The 21,489-nt window shown below is 36.0% G+C and overlaps 1 protein-coding gene across 1 annotated transcript in view; it reads left to right on the forward strand.

The window, feature by feature from the left end:
- LOC123857272 (doublecortin domain-containing protein 1-like) overlaps positions 1–21,489 on the forward strand; it is a 98,861-nt gene that overhangs the window by 5,884 nt on the left and 71,488 nt on the right. The window contains exon 3 of the mRNA XM_045893981.3: positions 19,400–19,569. Coding sequence (XP_045749937.2) covers positions 19,406–19,569 — 164 coding nt within the window. The 5' untranslated portion in view covers positions 19,400–19,405. The remainder of the gene's footprint in view (positions 1–19,399; positions 19,570–21,489) is intronic.

Here is a 21,489-nt window from a genome sequence, read left to right on the forward strand (position 1 = left end):
AGGACCCCGGTATCATGACCTGAGCCTCCCAGGACCCTGGGATCATGACCTGAGCTGAAGGCAGACGCTTAACGACTGAGCCACTCAGGCGCCCCTATATCCTTTTTTTAAAGCATTCTTCCTTCTCCATTTTAATTTTTTTTAACTGAATTTTTTTAAGTTTATTTTAGTCATGTAATTGACTCACAGAAGAAAGGTTAATCTGAATGATCAAGGGGTGTTAATTTGTCGGTTAAAATGTGTTAAACAGTTGATATGAAGTCTGTTTAAGTCAATTAGAGAGTATAATGAAGATGTTTCCAGAGTGTTATGGAACCTTTTGAAGTTAGCTTGGAATTAACTCCTATATTCAACCATGGCATCCATCTGAACATGCCATTGCATTTAGGTTTTTAAATTTGGGTATATTCCAATAGATATGAATAGATCTACATAGTTTTTAAAAGTTTGACTTTATTACTAAGATTCTTATGTTTTGTTGTAGGAAATAAATTCATGATTCAGTTCATCAATAGCATAATGAAAAACATGATCACTCTCATATTTTTTTCAAAAATAAAATGCAACTGGACTGTATACCCAACAAAACATTACTAGGTTTTTTGTTTATGTACCTCTTTGTTTTTAAAACTAGATTAGTGTCATTATTGTAGATTTTTTAATTTACTTATTTTTATTTTTTTAAAGATTTTATTTATTTATTTGTCAGAGAGAGAGAGAGAGCACAAGCAGGGGGAGCAGTAGGCAGAGGGAGAAGCAGGCTCCCTGCTGAGCAGGGAGCCCGATGCGGGGCTCGATCCCAGGACCCTGGGAACATGACCTGAGCTGAAGGCAGACATTTAAGTGACTGAGCAACCCAGGTGGCCCTACAGATTTTTTTAATACTATATAGAAAGGTAGCACTGATAAAGACATATAAAATTGGATGTGATCATTTAAAGAAATGGTTTGTTTTCCCCTCCAAAATTATTTGATGTAATATTATGAAACATTTTAGTATTGGTTAATATCTTCAAAATTTCAAATTAGTTAATGTTATGCAGAGGTTAATAATATTATGGTCAATTTTAATAGTTGGATATAATTTTTGTATAATGATAGCATTAAGATAAATGAAACATTGCAACTTCAACAGTTCAAAATCCATGGAATTATGAGAGTAAAAATCAAATTTTGAAATATATTCTTTACCTAGCATTAGGGTTGTTATTATAGTACTATTTTTTTACTTGTGTCAATTTACTAGTGATAAACACATTTAGCATTTCAGCCTTTTCTTGAAAACTTTCAGTTGAATTATTTAGAGACTGATGAAAAACAAATCTTACATGCTAAAGGGACTTCTGCAATGATGGATTAGATGCCAAAATAATGAAACCATACGGCTTAAAAAATATACTGAAGATGTTTTCTGATAAATTTCCAAAAAATATCATATTTTTAAAATATTTTAAGCAATTCATAGTAATACTTGTTAATCTACTGTAGAAGCACCATGAGTATAGTCTTTTGTAGTTCATTAGCAATTTCTTTAATGAGTTTTTTTGTGTGATAGATAAAGTAACAGACAAATGACAGATTGTTTGCCTTTAATGATTTCCCTGTTTCAAGCCCATTACAAAGCAATTAGAAATCTGACAGCATTTTCACTCTGCATTACTGATCATCTAAAGTGATGAGGAATGAGAGGTGATGAATATTAATTGTATATTTTCATATGATTATCATAAATTATTACCTTGTCTGATGTGCTGCAGGTGAAGCAGGAGCATTAGAGAAAGACAGATATATTAATTTGAAACATTATGTGATTTTTGTCTTTGTAATATAAATCCTGATCTGCAGTGTTAGTCTCTATGAAAATTAACTTAATTTTTAGTTTTTATTTTGATTTGGGGTAACATAAATTACCTTTCTTATTTCAGTACAAGAAAAGGAAAAATTATTCTATAGTACAATGTACACATATCATTTAAATTTAGCATTTTAAAAATCTAATTTAAACAATGAGATGGTTGGGGTGCTTGGCTGGCTCCGTTGGTAGAGCATGTGACTCTTGACCTCAGGATTGTGAATTTGAGCCCCATGTTGGGTGTAGAGATTATTTAAAAATAAAACCTTTAGGGGTGCCTTGGTGGCTCAGTCATTAAGCATCTGCCTTTGGCTCAGGTCATGATCCCAGGGTCCTGGGATCGAGTCCCACATCGGGCTCCCTGCTCAGCAGGAAGCCTGCTTCTCCCTCTCTCACTCCCTCTGCTTGTGTTCCTGCTCTCGCTATCTCTGTCTCTGTCAAATAAATAAATAAAATCTTTTAAAAAAATAAATTAAATAAATAAAACCTTTAAAAAATGAGATAGTGAATTTGTTAATATGCATATATACAATATTCAGGTATATCAATACAGTGAAACATATACTTAGAAATGATCTTGGGCGCCTGGGTGGCTCAGTTGGTTAAGCGACTGCCTTCAGCTCAGGTCATGATCCTGGAGTCCCGGGATCGAGTCCCGCATTGGGCTCCCTGCTCAGCAGGGAGTCTGCTTCTCCCTCTCCCGCTCCCCCGTCTTGTGCTCTCTCTTTCTCTCACTCTCTCTCTCAAATAAATAAAGAAAAAAATCTTTAAAAAAAAAAATAAATCTTATGTTAGTCCTAGGTTAAAGTGAGGTAATCCTACAAAAGAAATAAGAAAGTATAACAAGATGTAAAAGAAGATTTCTCTAGGTCCTCTGTTAACAATTCTTTTAGCCCCAGTCCATGGTAAATGCTAATTCCCCAGTGTCTTGCTTCAGCTGTTGTTAGGACTCATGTGCTATTGTTACTTGGTTCCCCAGCCTTGGACTTTTGGAGCAAAGATTGGTCCAAAAACTAGATGAGAATCTTTAGTACAAGGAGAATTGGCAAGCTTACACCATTTGAAATGATTAGAAATATATTTGGGGGCGCCTGGGTGGCTCAGTTAGTTAGGCGACTGCCTTCGGCTCAGGTCATGATCCTGGAGTCCCGGGATCTAGTCCCGCATCGGGCTCCCTGCTCGGCGGGGAGTCTGCTTCTCCCTCTGACCCTCCTCCCTCTCATGCTCTCTGTCTCTCATTCTCTCTGTCTCAAATAAATAAATAAAATCTTTAAAAAATATATATTTGGATTTATTTTACCAAAATAATTAATTTATATTTTGATCTCTCTCTAATCATAGGTTTTAGTTGGTTATCAGTACATATTTAATGAATGGAGTTGAATTTCATTGCACTAATGATGCTGTGTCTTGTGTCAGTCCTGTCTTTTTTACCTCTTTGCTGTGGTTTGCTCCATGGCGTACATCTCTTAGAGAGGCATGCCTTCCTGGATCCATCTTTATTTATGAAGGTCATAATCTATATGATAATATGATTATAAATCAATAAAACTGAGTGTATGCATCTTAGGAATCATTCTCCTTATTTTATATTTGATTATATATATTTATATAATGTATGTGTGTATATAATGTGTACATATATATATGTGTGTATATATATTTTCTCATTTTATATATATCAAGTAAAAGTGCCAGGCCTTCACAAATGAACTTTTTGTGTTCTGGAAATTTGAGGAGAGCCATCTGAAATTCATTACATATTTACTCAGTGAAAATTCAGATAGCGTAATGATAAAAGCAAATTATGAGTAAAAAAGGTTGAGATCCTTACATTTAGTAGCCTAGTTTCATAATATTTTTACTGGCTAAGCTTTCCAAATATGTTATTCTTTACATCTGATGACCTTCCAGTTTATTTTTTCTACCGGGACTTCCTTCATCTATAATACAGTTCCAACTAGCACACTTTATAGAATCAGAATGGTGATTCCCAATGCCCTCAACTCCTTTCTGCTCATATTCCTTATCTTAGTGTTAGTCTAGACGTCAAGTTGATTCTTTCTACAGCACAGCCAATTCTCCTTTTCCTATCTTTCTACTCCCCCCCTTTCTTTCTATGTCTAACATACCACTAACCAACATAGCTATTTGACTTTGAGCCAAAGTCTCTACTTATAATTGGTTTTGAAATCTTATGTATTTTTCCTGTAACACCTGAGTTCATAGGAACCTGGACTGTCCAACTGTGACACTCTTAGCAAATCAATAGCTGAGGAAACAGACACTCCTAAATTGTAAATTATAAATATTACATCTTCTCTGATAATAAGGAGTCTCTAGAACACATCCTACCTTTTCTAAAATTTCTTTCTTAGTGCAAGATGCAGAACTAAATAAAAAAATGAGGTCTAATGTTTATGATTAACACTTTCACACATTATTTATATTTCCTTATTTGATCTATATAACAATTCTGTGAGGTAGGTAAGGCAGATGCTGTTGTCATACACATAGGGAAATAAGACTGAGGAAGGGCGGAGGCAAGATTCAAACTCAAGTTAGCTGAGTCCACCTATTATGCATTTTCTGTCACACTGCCTTAGCTCCCATATGTGAAAGCTCTTCCACTAAATGGCTAAAACTATACAGATAGAAGAACTTTATAGAGTTCCCCTGTGCTATCATTCTTCCTTGTCTTGTCTTAGGGAAAATGAGCCCAAGAAAGTTTAGGATTTGCCCCAGGCCCTGCTCAAAACTAAGATCACAACCCTAGAATTTCTTGGGTTAGTTCCAGCGGTCTTTCCTTTCCACTGCACTGCCTTCATGTTTTCTGAATCTACATGATTATTTTCTTTATTTTTTCTTCAGCTATTAAAATAAATTATTGATTATAGTCCTGGCTTGGGAAATATAAGTATTCCCCCCTGTTTTTAGTATTTGTTAGTAATAAAATGAAGTCAGTTTTATCTGGCAAAACTTTTTCATAATGTAGAAACATTCTGGAATATTGTGAGAGTGGAAGAGAGGGATGTGACTGGTGTGCGTTGGGAGAGTGCAGGAGAGGAAGGTTGGAGTTGTTACTTGCTCCCATTTCCTTCTTTTTTTTTTTTTTTAAGATTTATTTATTTTAGAGAGCAGGGAGGGGCAGAGGGAGAAAATCCTCAAGCAGACTCCCTGCTGAGCTTGAGGTGGGGCTCAATCCCAGGATCCCAAGACCATGCCCCAAACCGAAATCAAAAGAGTCTAATGCTCAACCAACTGAGCCACCATGCACCCCGCCCCATTTCCTTCTTGATTACCCGCATAGATAATGTCCCAGGGACACATTCCTCTCTAACTTGGGAGCATCTCTGATTGATTGTTTACATGGTATTTAGGGTTAGAAAAATAGTTAGGGTCAAACAAACAATTCAGGGATCAGATTTTTTTCTTCCTAAGGTATATAAATGTAAATAGTAACAGAAGCTGGGAAAACAAGGCTATTAATTACAAAACTAGGAACAATTCTCCTAGTACAATAGGCAGTTTAGTTCAACATAGCAGTTGCTTCTTGTCTGATTCTGTATTAGAGACCAGATTTTTTACTTCCTTTTTCAACTGGTGCCTCTTTCCACCATAGTTATTCTTCTGACCCATTTGTGTAATTAGTTGGTTGGTCATATGACACAGAGACTTCTCTCCTTGAAAATTGGGTTCACTTCTTGACTCCACACACTTGATCTTCTTTACATATCTCCCTTTTCTAACCAAATAACAGCAATTCTTCACACTATTCAAGTTTTGAGTGTTTTTATTAGCACTTCTATTTAAATACCATTCCATTACTTACCACTTTCTCTAGTCATAGAAAATCCTTTTAATTTTATTCACAAAGCATTCCCTCTTTCCTTCTCAAAATTTCTACCTAAAATGGATTTATATCTTGTCCCAATGCAGCATCACTTAGTTGAAGCAACAAGCCATTTAAGATCCCTAGGGAAAAGAAGGGTCAACAAATTGGAAAGAAAACTAAGGAAATAAACTTTAAAATTTTGAGACATCTCAGGGATCTGACATGGTGGAGCTAAATATAAAAGAGGTCAAGATTGGGGCACCTGGGTGGCTCAGTCATTGGGCATCTGCCTTTGGCTTGGGTCATGATCCCAGGGTCCTGGGATCGAGCCCTGCATGGGGCTCCCTGCTCGGCAGGGATCCTGCTTCTCCCTCTCCTACCCACCCTGCTTGTGTTCCCTCTCTCACTGTGTCTCTCTCTGTCAAATAAATAAATAAAATCTTAAAAAAAAAAAGAGGTCAAGATTCTTGACTAGTCATCAATAAAGAGTTCTGAAACAGATCCTCAGGAGAGAGGAAGTGTGTCAATAGTCATTGGTTTAGCAATGAAGACAGTTTTTACATTCTTTTCTTCTTAACCGTTTTTGCTTACCCTGAATTGGAGAATAGAATAAAAAGTCTTACAACCCTGAAATAGACTACACTATTCACTTCTTACTTGACAATATGACCTGTCCCATTCTATCAGAAAAAAAAGATATTAAGTTCATTTGGCATATGTGGCCTTTGAGATATTATGTTGGTTGTTTTCCAGTATTTTATGCCCTTCTGGGTGTTACTAATTGGTTGTTTAATTTGTTATTGCATGTTCCCAGGTTAAACTAAGCTGTCTAATTGCCAAATCATGTTTCTCTTGTTTTAAAGATGGGTATGTTTTCCCTTTTCCAGTCTCCAGGGATATTATCCCGCCATTTTTAAGACAGTAAAAGGAGAGGGATATAGTTTAAAAGATTGGGAGGCGGGGCACCTGGGTGGCTCAGTCGTTAAGCATCTGCCTTCGGCTCAGGTCATGATCCCAGGGTCCTGGGATCCAGCCCTGCATTGGGCTCCCTGCTCGGTAGGAAGCCTGCTTCTCCCTCTCCCACTCCCCCTGCTTGTGTTCCCTTTCTCGCTGTGTCTCTCTCTGTCAAATAAATAAATAAAATCTTTAAAAAATAAATAAATAAAAAATAAATAAATAAAAGATTGGGAGGAAAGAGGACTGACAAGATTTTTTTTTTCCTTTTGCACTAGTCACATCATCTGTGTAACTTATTCTATTCCAATAGTCATAAAAGTTGACTAATATCTTAATTCATTTTTCGGACTTCTTAAAGTTTAAATTTACTATCTCCCCCAAGAAAAAACTTGATTTCTCTTCAATAAGAATAAGTGGGATCATATCTATGTGTGATGAGGATGTTGCTCTCACAGGCTAGTTCAGTCTTCCTCAGCCATTACAGCACATGGCTTCTCCATCAAGGAGTTAGCACAAGGTAAGCCCCACGGCACTGCTTTGTCACCTCTTATTTGGCACTCTGCCTAGATGGTGATCTTTTAAAATTTTGAATTCTCACTCTAAGAGAATGTTACATGATAGCTGTTACTGAAACAAATTGGAAGTCCAAATTACTGTAATTGGATTTGAAGGATTTGTCTCCCAGTAATAATTGAGCAATCTTCCTGTTCTGTTTTGGTTGGCTTACCTCAGTAACTTTCAATAGATTTCAAATTTGACATCATGGCCTATCACACCGCCCCTCTCCAACCCTATAAAATGTATGGTAAGTCCTCTTTAGCTGTAAGTATAAAACTCAGAACACTTTATCAATATCCTTTTTGTGACTACTAGGATATCTGTAAACAGGAAGATTGTATTTTAATGAAGAGAGAGGAGAAAGGAAAGAACTCTTTGAAATCCAATTTAGCACATTGGCATAAATATTTTCAGATCATTTATTCACATAGTAGCTCATAGGTTAGTATTAAACTTCTTGGACTTCTTTGTGATCAACAGAGCTTTCAGCTTTCCATGGTCAAGTGCTACATTTAATGCATGGCAATAATAAAACTTATGCAAAATAAAAGGGAATTTCATGCTTGGGAGGAAAAGAATTTTATGCAATTTTATCCTTACCTTAAGAACTGACCATTAAAGTAATCTAAAATGAAAGGAGTTTTTTTCCTATCTTCATTTTGGAAAATTGACATAAAAACCTTAAAATTTCCCATATGGCATTTTAAAACTTTTTTGAGCCTACTCTATTGCTGCATGATAATCTTTTATTTCTAAAGAATTAGATGTTTCTCTCTCTCAAAGGGAAGGTAAAGCAAGAGCTGAATAATCCTTTACCTATAAAATATGCATATTTATGAAAAAAGTGTATACATTTGAAAAATGGAACGTATTTTTATGCTATTTATTTGTTACTATGGCAACCACCACACTGCCTAGTATTTATGTTGTCTAAGATTCAGAGCACGTCTTCAAAAAAAATAAATATGCCAGAACTATGTACTGTATTTATTTTGAAGCTTAGAAAAATATTTATTCTAATGCCTATTTTTTAAGAAAAATAGCAATAAATAATGTAAACTTCAGCCTGGTTTAAATGGCACCTTTTCCAGTGTATGTTTTTAAAATCAAAATAATTACATTTTTTTCCTTGTTATAAAAATCAGAATAAAGAATAGAAATAATGAATTTTTAAAAAAGATTTTATTTATTTATTTGACAGAGAGATAGAGCCAGAGAGCACATGCAGGGGGAATGGCAGAGGGAGAGAGAGAAGCAGGCTCCCCACCAAGCAGGGAGCCCGATGCTATGTTGGGCTCCATGCAGGGCTCCATCCCAGGCCCCTGGGATCATGACCTGAGCCGAAGGCAGATGCTTAACCAACTGAGCCACCCAAGAGCCCCTAGAACAATGAATTTTTAAAACTCATGAGTCGGGCCCTGGGTGCCTCAATCATTAAGCGTCTGCCTTCGGCTCAGGTTATGATCCCAGGATCCTGGGATCAAGCCCCACATCGGGCTCCCTGCTCAGCGGGAAGCCTACTTCTCCCTCTCCCACTCCCCCCGCTTGTGTTCCCCCTCTTGCTGTGTCTCTCTCTGTCAAATAAATAAATAAAATCTTTAAAAAAACAAACCAAAAAAACCCTCATGAGTCAATCTTAAAAGGTAGTCTCTTGATTTTTATTTTTATGACTTAATATTTTGATTCATAAATTTCTGAAAATATAAAACAAGAACACTTAGATATTTAATGTTAGCTACATAAATCAGAAAATATAAATGGTTTGCATTTCTGATTGCAGATGGTTCTTTGATATCTATGAATAAAAGATTTATATTTTGCATGTGAAATGAAAGGCATGGTTATTATTATTTTTCTTAGTTTATTTAAATTATTTTCTGACATGTGTGATACATAAATATAATTTCTTAATGTTAAACATCAGAATGGAAGTTATGAAGCATAAAATCAGACATGTTTCATGTCACGTATTACCTGTTAAGAAAAACTGCAATACAACATTTAAGTACAACAGAATAGTGAGCATATTGTCTCTGATACTTGTAAATAGGATGGATCTGCAGTTTCACAGTTTATGTTGACAGTATCTTTGTGGGAAATGTAATTATCAAATGAATTATAACATGTCTTAGTATTAAGATTATTAATAGTAATTTTAATTGCCTTTTTGAAGATAATTGGATATGTTCTCATAAGTATATGGCAAAGGGGGTATTGGGCTAATTAGATATTTTGAACTCAGTTATCTTTAAAATATCTAGAAGTTTAACATATATGTTTTATATTTTAGGAATTTCTTCTTTTAAATGAATGACTTCTAAGTAGAATTAAAAATAATTTATAGTCCATAAAAATCTCTCTGATTATCCCTTAATATTCCTCGAGTATTAATATGATGAAAACTTTAAATAATGATAGTTTTAAAAATTAAATTTTCACTACCAGTTAGAAAATAACTCTACAATTGGTCTGGTAAAGAGATAATATTTTATTCTAGTAATGGGTACTACTATATGGGTGTTCATATGCTATTTTTTGGTAGCTTTAGAAATCAGTACATTTCTTTTTTTTTTTTTTAAAGATTTTATTTATTTATTTGACAGAGAGAGACACAGCAAGAGAAGGAACATAAGCAGGGGGAGTGGGAGCCGGAGAAGCAGGCTTCCCGCCAAGCAGGGAGCCTGATGCGGGGCTCGATCCCAGGACCCTGGGATCATGACCTGAGCCGAAGGCAGATGCCCAATGACTGACCCACTCAGGCGCCCCAGAAATCGGTACATTTCTAAAAAGAAATCCAATTTGGAAATACACATCAACAGCCTTAAAATTGTTCATACACTTTGATCTGGGAATTTAACTTCTAAAGCTTCTTTTAGTTAGGAACTTTTCTGTGGTAGGGTCAAAGGTGCATGGAAACCACACCTTTATTTACAATAGGAAGTATTTGGAGCAACTAGCTAGGATATTTAAAAAATAATAAAAAATTATGTTTTCAACAAGTATTTAATAACATAAAAATATTCTCATTCAGTGAACACAAGTGTACATAAACTATATATTTAATATGGTCACACTTTGTTTAAAGAAAAGGTTATAGATTTGCCTGGGTGGCTTGGTCGGTTAGGTGTCTGCCTCCTGCTCAGGTCATGATCCCAGGGTCCAGGGATCGAGCCCTACATTGGTTTCCCTGCTTGGCAGGGAGCCTGCTTCTCCCTCTCCCTCTGCCTGCCAATCCCCCTGCTTGTGTGCTCACTCTCTCTCTCTGTCAAATAAATAAATAAAATCTTTAAAAAAAATAAAAAATAAAGAAAAGACTATATCTCAGGGTGCCTAGGTGGCTTAGTTGGTTAAGCATCCAACTCTTCGTTTTGACTCAGGTCATGATCTCCTGGGTCATGAGATCCAGCCTCATGTGGGGCTCCACGCTCAGCGGGGAGTTGGCTTAAAGATTCTCTTCCTCTGCCCCTCCCCGTGCTCGTGCTCACTCACATGCTCTCTCTCTCTCTCTCTCTCTCAAATAAACAAATAAATCTTAAAAAAAAAGAGAAAAGATTGTATCTCTGTAAAATCATAGATGAAAGCCTGAAAACAAATATTCAAAAATTATAATAGTGGCTAACTCCAAGGGTAAGAGATTATAAGAGACTTTTCTTTTTTTAGACTTTTTTTTCTAATCTTAATATGGGTATTTCAGTAATAACTCCAATTATCATCAAATTGTTTTTAATAGGACAAGTTAATTAAAATTGTGTTTATATTCATTAATGAAAATTTAGCTAATGGAGAAGTAATGTTGTCTTGTTCAACATTGAATTCATTGTCTATTTAAAGTCTGGGAATAGTTAGTACTTAATAAATATTTGATGGTTTGAATGGAATAATGGTGGGATCAGGAATTAGCAAAGTGGTTTTAGGGAGAACACATATGGAAGACCACAAAGATGCCTTCTTTATGTTTAAGTAAACTTGATTTATCATAACAATGGGTGACAGGATAATAAAGTAACAAGAATATGCAACAACTGTTCTGCTAACCATAGTTCTGGTAGCATAGAATAAGGCAAAACCTGGATGGCTGGATTTATCCTAGTACATTTAGTTTGTATAGTTGTATAATTATTGCTATTAGAACAAAACATTCCAGCAGGAAAAATAACTTACTTGAGAGTCTGGGACTCGAGTACTTAACCCTCCAACTTTTTTTCCCAATTGAACAATTATTTTTATAAAACAAATTTTGATAAAACAGGTTTCCTCTGAAATACAACTATTATAAAATTAGAAAAATAGACTGTTCCACAGTAAGCTGTATTTCTATTGCTGAATATGTCATTTTAATAATAATTAGCAATCTAGGTGATTAATACATATTTTACATGTTTATACAACACCAAAAAGTACATTTCATGAAGAAATCAAGTGTTTTCCTTCAGTGAATTGAGTAATCAGCCTTTTGGACAAACTGTGTGGGAGATGAGCCTTTACAAAGTAAGATATCTGAAAAGGTAGGCTTCCACACGTCTCCTAATAAGATCATTATCTTGACAGTATTTTAATATACCTGAGAGCAACCACAAAGTATAATGACTTCCGCTGTGGTACAGAGGCATTGTTTCAGCATTGGGGAGAAGTTAATGGAAATTAAATCAATGAGGCCAAATCAGGTGACAAGAAGTACGGTATTCCACTGCTAGAATGCTACAGTAGTCCTCAGTGGAGAGATATACGTTCTGACTAGGTGAAATATAGCCAAGAGCTCTACCTAAGGATTTCCAAATATGCATTGCTTGGGACTGGCCTTTGGAGGTTAAATCTGATGCTTGGTTCATTAAATATGTACAAGCCATCTCTGCTGGAAACTAGAGAACAATGACCTGAAGCCTTTTTTAAAATTAAGACTTTAATTTTTTAGAGCAGTTTAAGATTCATGGCAAAATTGAAGGAAAGGTATAGAGATTTCCCATAAACCCCTACCCCCACACATACATAGTCACCCCCATTGTCAATATCCTCCACCAGAGGTATATTTGTTACAATTGATAAACCTACATTGACACATCATAATCAGCTGGAGTCCATAGTTTACATAGGGTTCACTCTTGGCATTGTGTATTCTAAGGGCTTGGACAAATGTATCCATCATTATGGTTTCATATAAGATATTTTCACTACCATAAAAGTCTTCTGTGCTCTATTTATTCCTACCTCCCCATGCCCCTAACAACCACTGATCATTTTAATGGCTCCACAGTTTTGCCTTTTCCAGAATGTCATGTAGTTAGAATCATAGAATACATGGACTTTTCAGATTGGCTTCTTTCACTTAATAGTAAGGTCCCTCCATGTCTTTTCATGACATAGTAGCTCATTTATTTTATTTAATTTTTATTACTTGTTTTTTAATTAAAAAATTTTTTAATTTTTTAATTTAAATTCAATTTAGTTAATATACAGTATATTATCAGTTTCAGAGGTAGCATTTAGTGATTCATCAGTTGCATATAACACCCAGTGCTCAATATATCATTTCATTGTTTTTCATGTACCCACTGAATTCAGAACATCTTAGTTGCTTTCAAAATTTAGCAATTATGAGTAAAGCTGCTATCAACATCCAGGTGCAGGTTTTTTGTGTGGACATAAGTTTTCAAATCCTTTAATAGATACCAAGAAGCACGATTGCTGAATCATGTGGTAAAAGTATGTTTACTTTTCTAAGAAACCACCAAACTGTCTTCCAAAGTGGCTGTATCATTTTTGCACCAGCAATGAGTGAGAATTCCTGTTCCTCCACGTTCTTGTCAGTATTTGGTGTTGTCAGTGTTGTGGATTTTGGTCATTCTACTAGGTGCGAAGAGGTACCTCAGTGTTGGTGTAGTTCGCATTTCCCTGATGTCATATGATGTGGAGCATCTTTTCATATGCTTATTTGCCATCTGTATATCTTATTTGGTCAGGTTCAAAGTCTTGGACCCCTTTTAATAAGGTTGTTTTCTTATTGCTTGAGCTTTAAGAGTGATTTTTATATTTTGGATAATAGTCGTTTATCAGATATACCTTTTGTAAATATTCTCTCCCAATTTGTGGCTTGTCTTTTCATTCTCTTGATGCTGTCTTTTAGTGAGCAGAAGTTTTAATTTTTTTTTTTAAGATTTTATTTTTAGGGGTGTCTGGGTGGCTCAGTTGTTAAGTGTCTGCCTTCGGCTCAGGTCATGATCTCAGGGTCCTGGGATCGAGCCCCGCATAGGGCTCTCTGCTCAGTGGGAAGTCTGCTTCTCCCTCTCCCACTTCCCCTGCTTGTGTTCCCTCTCTCGCTGTGTCTCTCTCTGTCAAATAAATAAATAAAATCTTAAAAAAAAAAAAAGATTTTATTTTTAAGTAACCTGTACACCTAACATGGGGCTTGAACTCACGACCCCGAGATCAAGAGTCTCATGCTCTACCGACTGAGCCAGCCAGGTGTCCCAGAAGTTTTTAATTTTAATGAAGTAGTCTATTATTTCTTTCATGGATTGTGCCTTTGGTGCTATAGCTAAAAAGTCATTGCCATACCCATGGCCATCTATGTTTTCCCCTATTTCATATTCTAGGAGTTTTATAGTTTTGTTTTACATTTAGTTTGATTCATTTTGAGCTAATGTTTGTGAAGGATATGAGGTCTGTGTTTAGATTCTTTTTTTGTTTTGTTTTCAAGTGCATGTCCAGTTGCTCTAGTACTACTTGTTGAAAAGATTATCTTTATGCCATTGTATTGACTTTGCTCCTTTGTCAAAGATAATTGTGGGTCTATTCTTATGTGGATCTATTTCCGGGCTTTTTAGGTATTTCTCATATAGATCTTGTACATATTTTATTAGATTTATACTTCAATATTTCATTTTTTAATGATGTTATGTTAATCACCATACATTACATCATTGGTTTTTGATGTAGTGTTCCATGATTCATTGTTTGCGTATAACACCCAGTGCTCCATTCAGTATGTGCCCTCTTTAATACCCATCACCAGGCTAACCATTGCCCCCACCCCTCTCCCCTCTAGAACCCTCAGTTTGTTTCTCAGAGTCCATAGTCTCTCATGGATCGTGTCCCCCTCCAATTTCCCCCCCTTCATTTTTCCCTTCCTGCTATCTTCTTCTTTTTTTTTTAACATATAATGTATTATTTGTTTCAGAGTTCAATATTTCATTTTTGAGTGCTAATGTAAGTAGTAATGTTTTTTTAAATTCAAGTATAATTAATATACAGTTAGATTAGTTTCAGGTTTACATTATAATGATGTAACAATTGTATATATTTCTGAGTGCTCATCAAGTTAACTGTACTTTTAATCCCCTTCATTTCTTTCACCCATACTTCCACCTACCTCACTCTGGCAACCACCAGTTTGTTCTCTGTATTTAAGAGTCTGTATTTTTGTTTGACTCTTTTTCCTTTGTTCATTTGTTTTGTTTCTTTTTTTTTCTTTTAAGTACTCTCCATGCTCAACCTGGGGCTTGAACTCATGACCCCGAGATCAAGAGTCACATGCTCCACTGACTGAGCCATCCAGGCCTCCCTGTTTTGTTTCTTAAATTCCATATATGAGTGAAATCATATGTTCTTCTTTCTCTGATGGACTGATTTCACTTAGCATTAATATCCTCTAGGTCCATCCATGTCGTTGCAAATGGCAAGGTTTCATTCATTTTTATGGCTGAGTAATATTCCTTTATATATATATATATAAAGTAATATCCATTCCATATTTTAATCCATTAATCTATGGATAGATTTTTATCCATTCACCTATGGATGGACACTTCCATACTTTGGCTATTGTAAATAATTGCTATAATAAACATAGGGCTTCATTTTTTCTTTTCAAATTAGTGTCTTCTTTGGGTAAATACCCAGTAGTGGAATTACCAGATGTGAAGCCTTTTAAGATGATGGTATTTCCATACTTCTTGTCTTCTTGCTTTATATCTTTCTTCCACATGAGTGCTTTCCTTTCCTTCTATCTCCAGCCCACTAGAAGCACCATATAATGTGAGTTTGAATATTCAATTCTGCTATACAAGATAAAAAAACAAATGGGATGATGACACTCATAAGAAATGTTGAGCATCTGGGTGGCTCAGTCGGTTAATCATCTGCCTTTAGCTCGGGTCATGATCCCAGGGTCCTGGGATGTAGCCTCACAACAGGCTCTGCTCAGCGGGGAGTCTGCTTCTCCTCTCCCTCTGCCCCTCCCCCTCGCGCGCCCGCACTCTCTTTCACTCTCTCTCAAATAAGTAAATAAAATCTTTTTAAAAAAAACCACTTTGGTTTGTATTTCTAACAGATAATACATTTTTTTAAATCACAAGCATAAAATTGTTATTTTATTTGCCTTTTTTTTAAAGATTTTATTTATTTATTTATTTATTTATTTATTTATTTATTTATTTATTTAGAGGAAGGGCGAGAGAGCACAAGCAGAGCCTGACATGGGCTCAATCCCACAACCCTGAGATCACAACCCCAGCTGTAATCAAGACAGATGCCTAATCAACAGAGCCACACAGGCACCCCTATTTGCCATAATACCATTACCCATAATATCCAAAACTGAGTGTTGTACCCAATAGCAAATAACTTATGAAGACAAATATGCCCAATAAATTTTTAACAGATAATATATATAACAATACCATTTATTCATACCCAATAAAATAATTTCCTTAGTATCTATAATACCCAGTTTGTGTTTAAATGTCAACAATTGCCTCAAAAATTTGTCTTATTAAAGTTAGTTTGTTTGGGGTGCCTGGGTGGCTCAGTCGTTAAGCGTCTGCCTTTGGCTCAGGTCATGATCCCAGAATCCTGGGATTGAGCCCTGCATTGGGCTCTCTGCTCTGCAGGAAGCCTGCTTCTCCCTCTCCCACACCCCCTGCTTGTGTTCCCTCTCTTGCTGTCTCTCTCTCTGTCAAATAAATAAAATCTAAAAAAAAAAAAAGTTAGTTTGTTCAAATTGGGATCTAAACAAGGTTTATGAATTGTGTTTGGTTGATATAATTCTTAGTCTCTTTTCACCTGTAACATTTCTCCATCTTTATTTTCAGTGTAATGTCATTTAACACGTTTTTCTACCTCCAGTATTTCTCACAAACTAGAAGTTAGATCTAGAGACCTGGGTACATTTTTGGGTAGGCGATGACATGGAGCTTATGCATGTGTGTGCTCACATCTTTTTTCTCATTGGTTAGTTTTAAAGTACAGCTGTTTCTTTCTTTCTTTTTTTTTTTTTTTAAAGATTTTATTTATTTGAGAGAGAGAGAGCTCAGGAGCAGTGTGAGGGACAGAGGGAGAAGCAGACTCCCACTGAGCAGGGAGCCCAATGCAGGACTCGATCCCAGGACCCTGGGATCATGACCTGAGCTGAAGGCAGACACTTAACCAGCTGAGCCACCCAGGTGCCCCTCTCCGCAAACTTTTATTTCCACTGCATTTCTTCTACAGAATTTTATCTTTTATGCTTGAAAGTCTTTTTTAGGCTTTCTTTAAGAAAGCATATATATGGAAGGCAAGGATCTGGACATTGATTTGCTTATAACTATCCACACTTACTTGCCCCTTGGAAAGCCCCATGTACTGTTTTATTATTGGTAGTTAGTACCCCAACCTCAAGACCATCAAACCTTTTCTCTTCTGTAGCTGACACGTTTTTTTTTTAAGATTTTATTTATTTATTTGAGAGAGAGAGAATGAGAGAGAGCAAGCACATGAGAGGGGGGAGGGTCAGAGGGAGAAGCAGACTCCCTGCTGAGCAGGAAGCCCGATGCGGGACTCGATCCCGGGACTCCAGGATCATGACCTGAGCCGAAGGCAGTCGCCCAACCAACTGAGCCACCCAGGCGCCCTGTAGCTGACACATTTTACCTGCTATGTGTGAGCACATCAACTTTATGAAGTGGCTACTATTCTTAACCCTTTCTTACAAATGAAGAAACTGATGCAGAAAGATGTTATGTGACTTGTCCAAAGTGTCACAGCTAGTAAGTGGGCAGTGGGGATATAATCCCAGACACTCTGGCTCCGGAGTCCAGGCCTATAACCACTGTGTGCTTGAATGCCTTTTTTAAAAAAAGGGTGGAAGAGCAGATCTAGGGGTGGGCATGAGTGAGAGCTTCTATTCATGTAAAATGATTAAGAGATGGAAGTAAAAAAAATAGTGGTTTTTCAGTGTGTCAGTAAATAAACTATGCATGTGTTAATAAAACATAAGGCAGTGCCTTTATTTTTTTTTTTTTAAGATTTTATTTATTTATTTGAGACAGAGAGAATGAGAGAGAGAGAACACCTGAGAGGGGATAGGGTCTGAGGACGAAGCAGACTCCCTGCCAAGCAGGAAGCCCGATGCAGGACTCGATCCAGGGACTCGATCCAGGGACTCCAGGATCATGACCTGAGCCGAAGGCAGCCGCTTAACCAACTGAGCCACCCAGGCGCCCAAGGCAGTGCCTTTACCTGTACTTCACTAAAATACCATAGTAGTGTCAGTCAAATTAAAATTAACACATTTTTATTTCTTTAATCTCTAATTAACAATTAGTTTTCATTTAATTAGTAATGTACATGAATGATATCTGCAAACTTATTCTATTCTGCATATTCTACTTAACCTATTATATGTTCTACTTTTAGTGAGGATAACACTGTTTTTATAGTAACATTATAGAAGAAATGTTGCATTTAATAATGGTAGTGATTTCACACTTATATAATTCATTCCACCAAAAAGCATCCTGAAACTATTTTACATGGAAAGTAAAACTATACCATCACTCAAATGATTGCCTCTTTTAGTGAAGATTAGGATTGTAATCATGCATAAGTAAAAAGTAAAACTATTTCTATATTTCAAGAGTTATAGTTTGATGCAAATTTTCTTAGTTTTTAATAATTGGACTATATAATAAACACACCAGGGCAGTCAAACAATTTCATTCTGCAAGGTGATTTACTTTGTAATCATATAATTTTGCCTTGCTGTACACAGCTAGAGTTTTTCACTTATAAGCATTCCTCAATTAGGAAGATTCAACCTATGAAGGACCTGAACAAACAGTGGTTGTTATAGAAGCCTGAGAGAACCTTGTTCCTCCTGCTGTGAGAAGCTTAAAGGGAGAGGGGTAGTGTGAAGGCCAACAGCCCTTTGGTCTTCAATTGGAATACCAGAGGAGTGCTGGGCAAAGAATAGCACCTTTCCTTATTAAAGTATGGAGAAAGAGATACATTTTCTTATTTTGATATAGATTCAAATTCACCTAACACTTCATGAATGTCTATCATATGCCAAGCACTGTGCTGGATGCTTTCATGTTCACCATTTTATTTATTTAATCCTTATAACCATGTAGATAACCAGTTTTGCAAATGGGAGGATTAAAGCACAGAAAGGCTATAATACTCATGGTCCCATAACTAGAAAGTGGGAGAGAAAGACATGATCTTATGTATTATAGGTATGTATTTATCCATAATACTTGTGAGTTTAAATTATATTATAGTTCTTTCATTCTTCCATATGCTTAGTTAACAATAAGTCTAGCAACTTGCTAACTAGCTAACTTGCTTTTCTGGAAAGCAGTTTAGTTCAAGGAATGTCAGGAGTTTCGGGATTAGATTCAACTGCAGACAACAAAGACCCTCTTCCAAGTCTTTGCCAAGATTTTATCACCTCAGTGAGGCCTATACTGACAAACCTATTTAAAATTGCATTCCTGGGGCCCCTGGGTGGCTCAGTCAGTTAAACGTCAGACTCTTGGTTTCAGCTCAGGTCATGATCTCAGGATCGGGGGTTCGAACCCCGCATCTGCTTGTCCCTCTCCCTCTGCTCTTCTCTCTCTCTCTCTCAAAAAAAAAAAAAAAAAAAGTAACCTCTACACCCAACATGAAGCTCAAACTCACAAATCAAGAATGGCATGATCTACCGGCTGAGCCAGCCAGGTGCCCCAGGATTATACCGTTCAAAGACTTAGATTCATACTTTTGTTTTCCTTTAGGCTTTCATCTCTGTTTTTTTTTTTTTTTAATCATCAGATCTCACATTTAGCAACTGCTGCATAGTCTAGAACATGATGAGAAATAAATTGTGATTAATGCCCAGCCTCAATTTATAACCCTGGAGAGTTTTATCTTTTAAATTAAATAAAATTCTTCCTCATTTTTAGCTGAAAATGGCAAAAAGAGAAACAGATGATCACGGAGCATCACTTTCTCAGTCTTCTTTATCACCCTTGACTATCGTCATGGAGGTATCACCGCAGAGCAATGCTGAAGGCACCTTCAGTGGAAATACCATTCACCCAACTTATAAATGTATTTCAAAAGATTTACCAAGGTAAGAATATTATTTCAGCAGCTTAAACTGAATCCTGAAGGAGATAAAGTGCTTAAAGAAAGTTGTCTATGTAAATGCTCAATATTTTGTGGAGATGATGTCAATAATAACTTGGAGATATGATGGGCTATGAAGGTTGTTGCCTGGATTAGAGCCCTTCAATTTCTTTTACTCTATGGGAAGAAAAAAGGTAGATGATGCAATAAACAGAAATTATCCCTGGAGTTTGACTTGGACAGTAGCATAATGATAAAAATGATAATGGCAGGGCAGATAATATTTGCTCTATGCCATTCACCATGCTAAGCACTTAACCTGCATTGTGTCTATTTAGTTCTCCAAACAACCTTGGGGGGAATATAAGGCAGGTAGTATTTAAACATTTCCATTTTACTAAGGAAGAAACAAAGACCTAGATAGGTTAATTAACTTGACCAAGATCACAGAGCTTGTAGGTATAGAACATATGGTTTGAACCCATGTGGATCTAACTCCACAGCCAGAACTTTTACCTACTATCTTACCACACTTCTCAGAAATGCAAAGCAGAGGAGACAGAGGTATTTTTCCTGTGTTTTTTTCTCCATTAGAAAGTGAAGGATGAAAAAGTATCTGCCAGGTGTGTGTGTGTGTGTGTGTGTGTGTCTTTGTGTGTGTGTTTTAAGATTTATTTATTTATTTTAGAAAGAGCATACCGGGAGGGGGTGGAGGAGGTGGGGGAGGGCCTGAGGGAAAGGAAAGAATCCCAAGCAGGGTCCATGCCCAGCACAGAGCCTGATGCAGGGCTCAGTCTCACAACCCTGAGATCATGACCTGAGCCGAAACCAAGAGTTGGATGCTTAACCAACTGTGGTGCCACCTGGGCACCCCTATCAGGTTTTGATAAACTATGGAATGGCTAAATGTGATGTCATAGTCTTAACGCTAGATAGAAAATATATACTATAAGAGCATTAAAGAAAATATTAATAAATTAAGAATTATGTTAATCTCTTATAAAAATGCCAGGTTACATTTATATCTTAAAGCGGTTTGTTTTTTGTTTGTTAGTAAATTTAGGTGAAAGTGAAATCTAGACTTTTAGCTAATTTTTGTTTTGCTTTATTCCTTTGACCTCTGAGTCCATATTAGCAGTGTCTGAGGTTATTTACCCAGTGTACTAGCTATATGCCTAGATAATTTTTTAGAACATCATTACCCAGTATAGTTATACTGTAGAGATGTAAGTTGTTCATGAAAGTGTTCTTTCCAATAAGACAATGGAAACAATTTCTAAATAAGATTTTTAAGTATTCCTTTCTACAAATGCCATTGCTAATATAATGTGTATTTACACATTTTTATTCCCTTTAGAATTTATTTTTATCAACTTTCCTTTTAAAAAGTGCTTTTTATTCCAACTATCTTTTGTGTATTTTTAGATTATTTTTTTGTTAGAGTTAACTATAATTTCATTTATACGGTTTCTGCTTTCTTCTCATTTTCTTTCTTTGATTCTGATTCTTTTTAACTCTGGCCTTATTCGTCCTTTTTTAATGTCAGTCTTTCTTTTCATGTGACACCTTCCTATCATCTGTTTTTTTTATAGTTTATTTCAATGTGCTACTCATATTTCTTTGTCTGAATCCTGACTTCTTTTTTGCCACTATTACCTGTTACCATCAACTTTGATTATGATGCACCTAGAAAATAGAGTAAACATTTTCTTGGTAATTGAATGGAAAGTCAAAGATAATGCCCAGAGATCTTTTACTTTCATGAAAAAGAAAATGATGAGTTTCAACCTGTAAGGGGTCAGGTTCATAAAGGCTAATGGTTGGCATTAATAGGATTATCAGAGAGAGGCAATTTTCTCTATAAGTAAAGACATTTCCCCCTGATTGAGGTTAAAACGTTTCTTGTCTCATTCTTGTTTTCCTT

Source organism: Mirounga angustirostris, unplaced genomic scaffold (assembly GCF_029215605.1).
Source record: "Mirounga angustirostris isolate CCGP_5_RB_7025 unplaced genomic scaffold, mMirAng1.0.hap1 SCAF_13, whole genome shotgun sequence".
Classification (NCBI taxonomy): Eukaryota; Metazoa; Chordata; class Mammalia; order Carnivora; family Phocidae; genus Mirounga; species Mirounga angustirostris.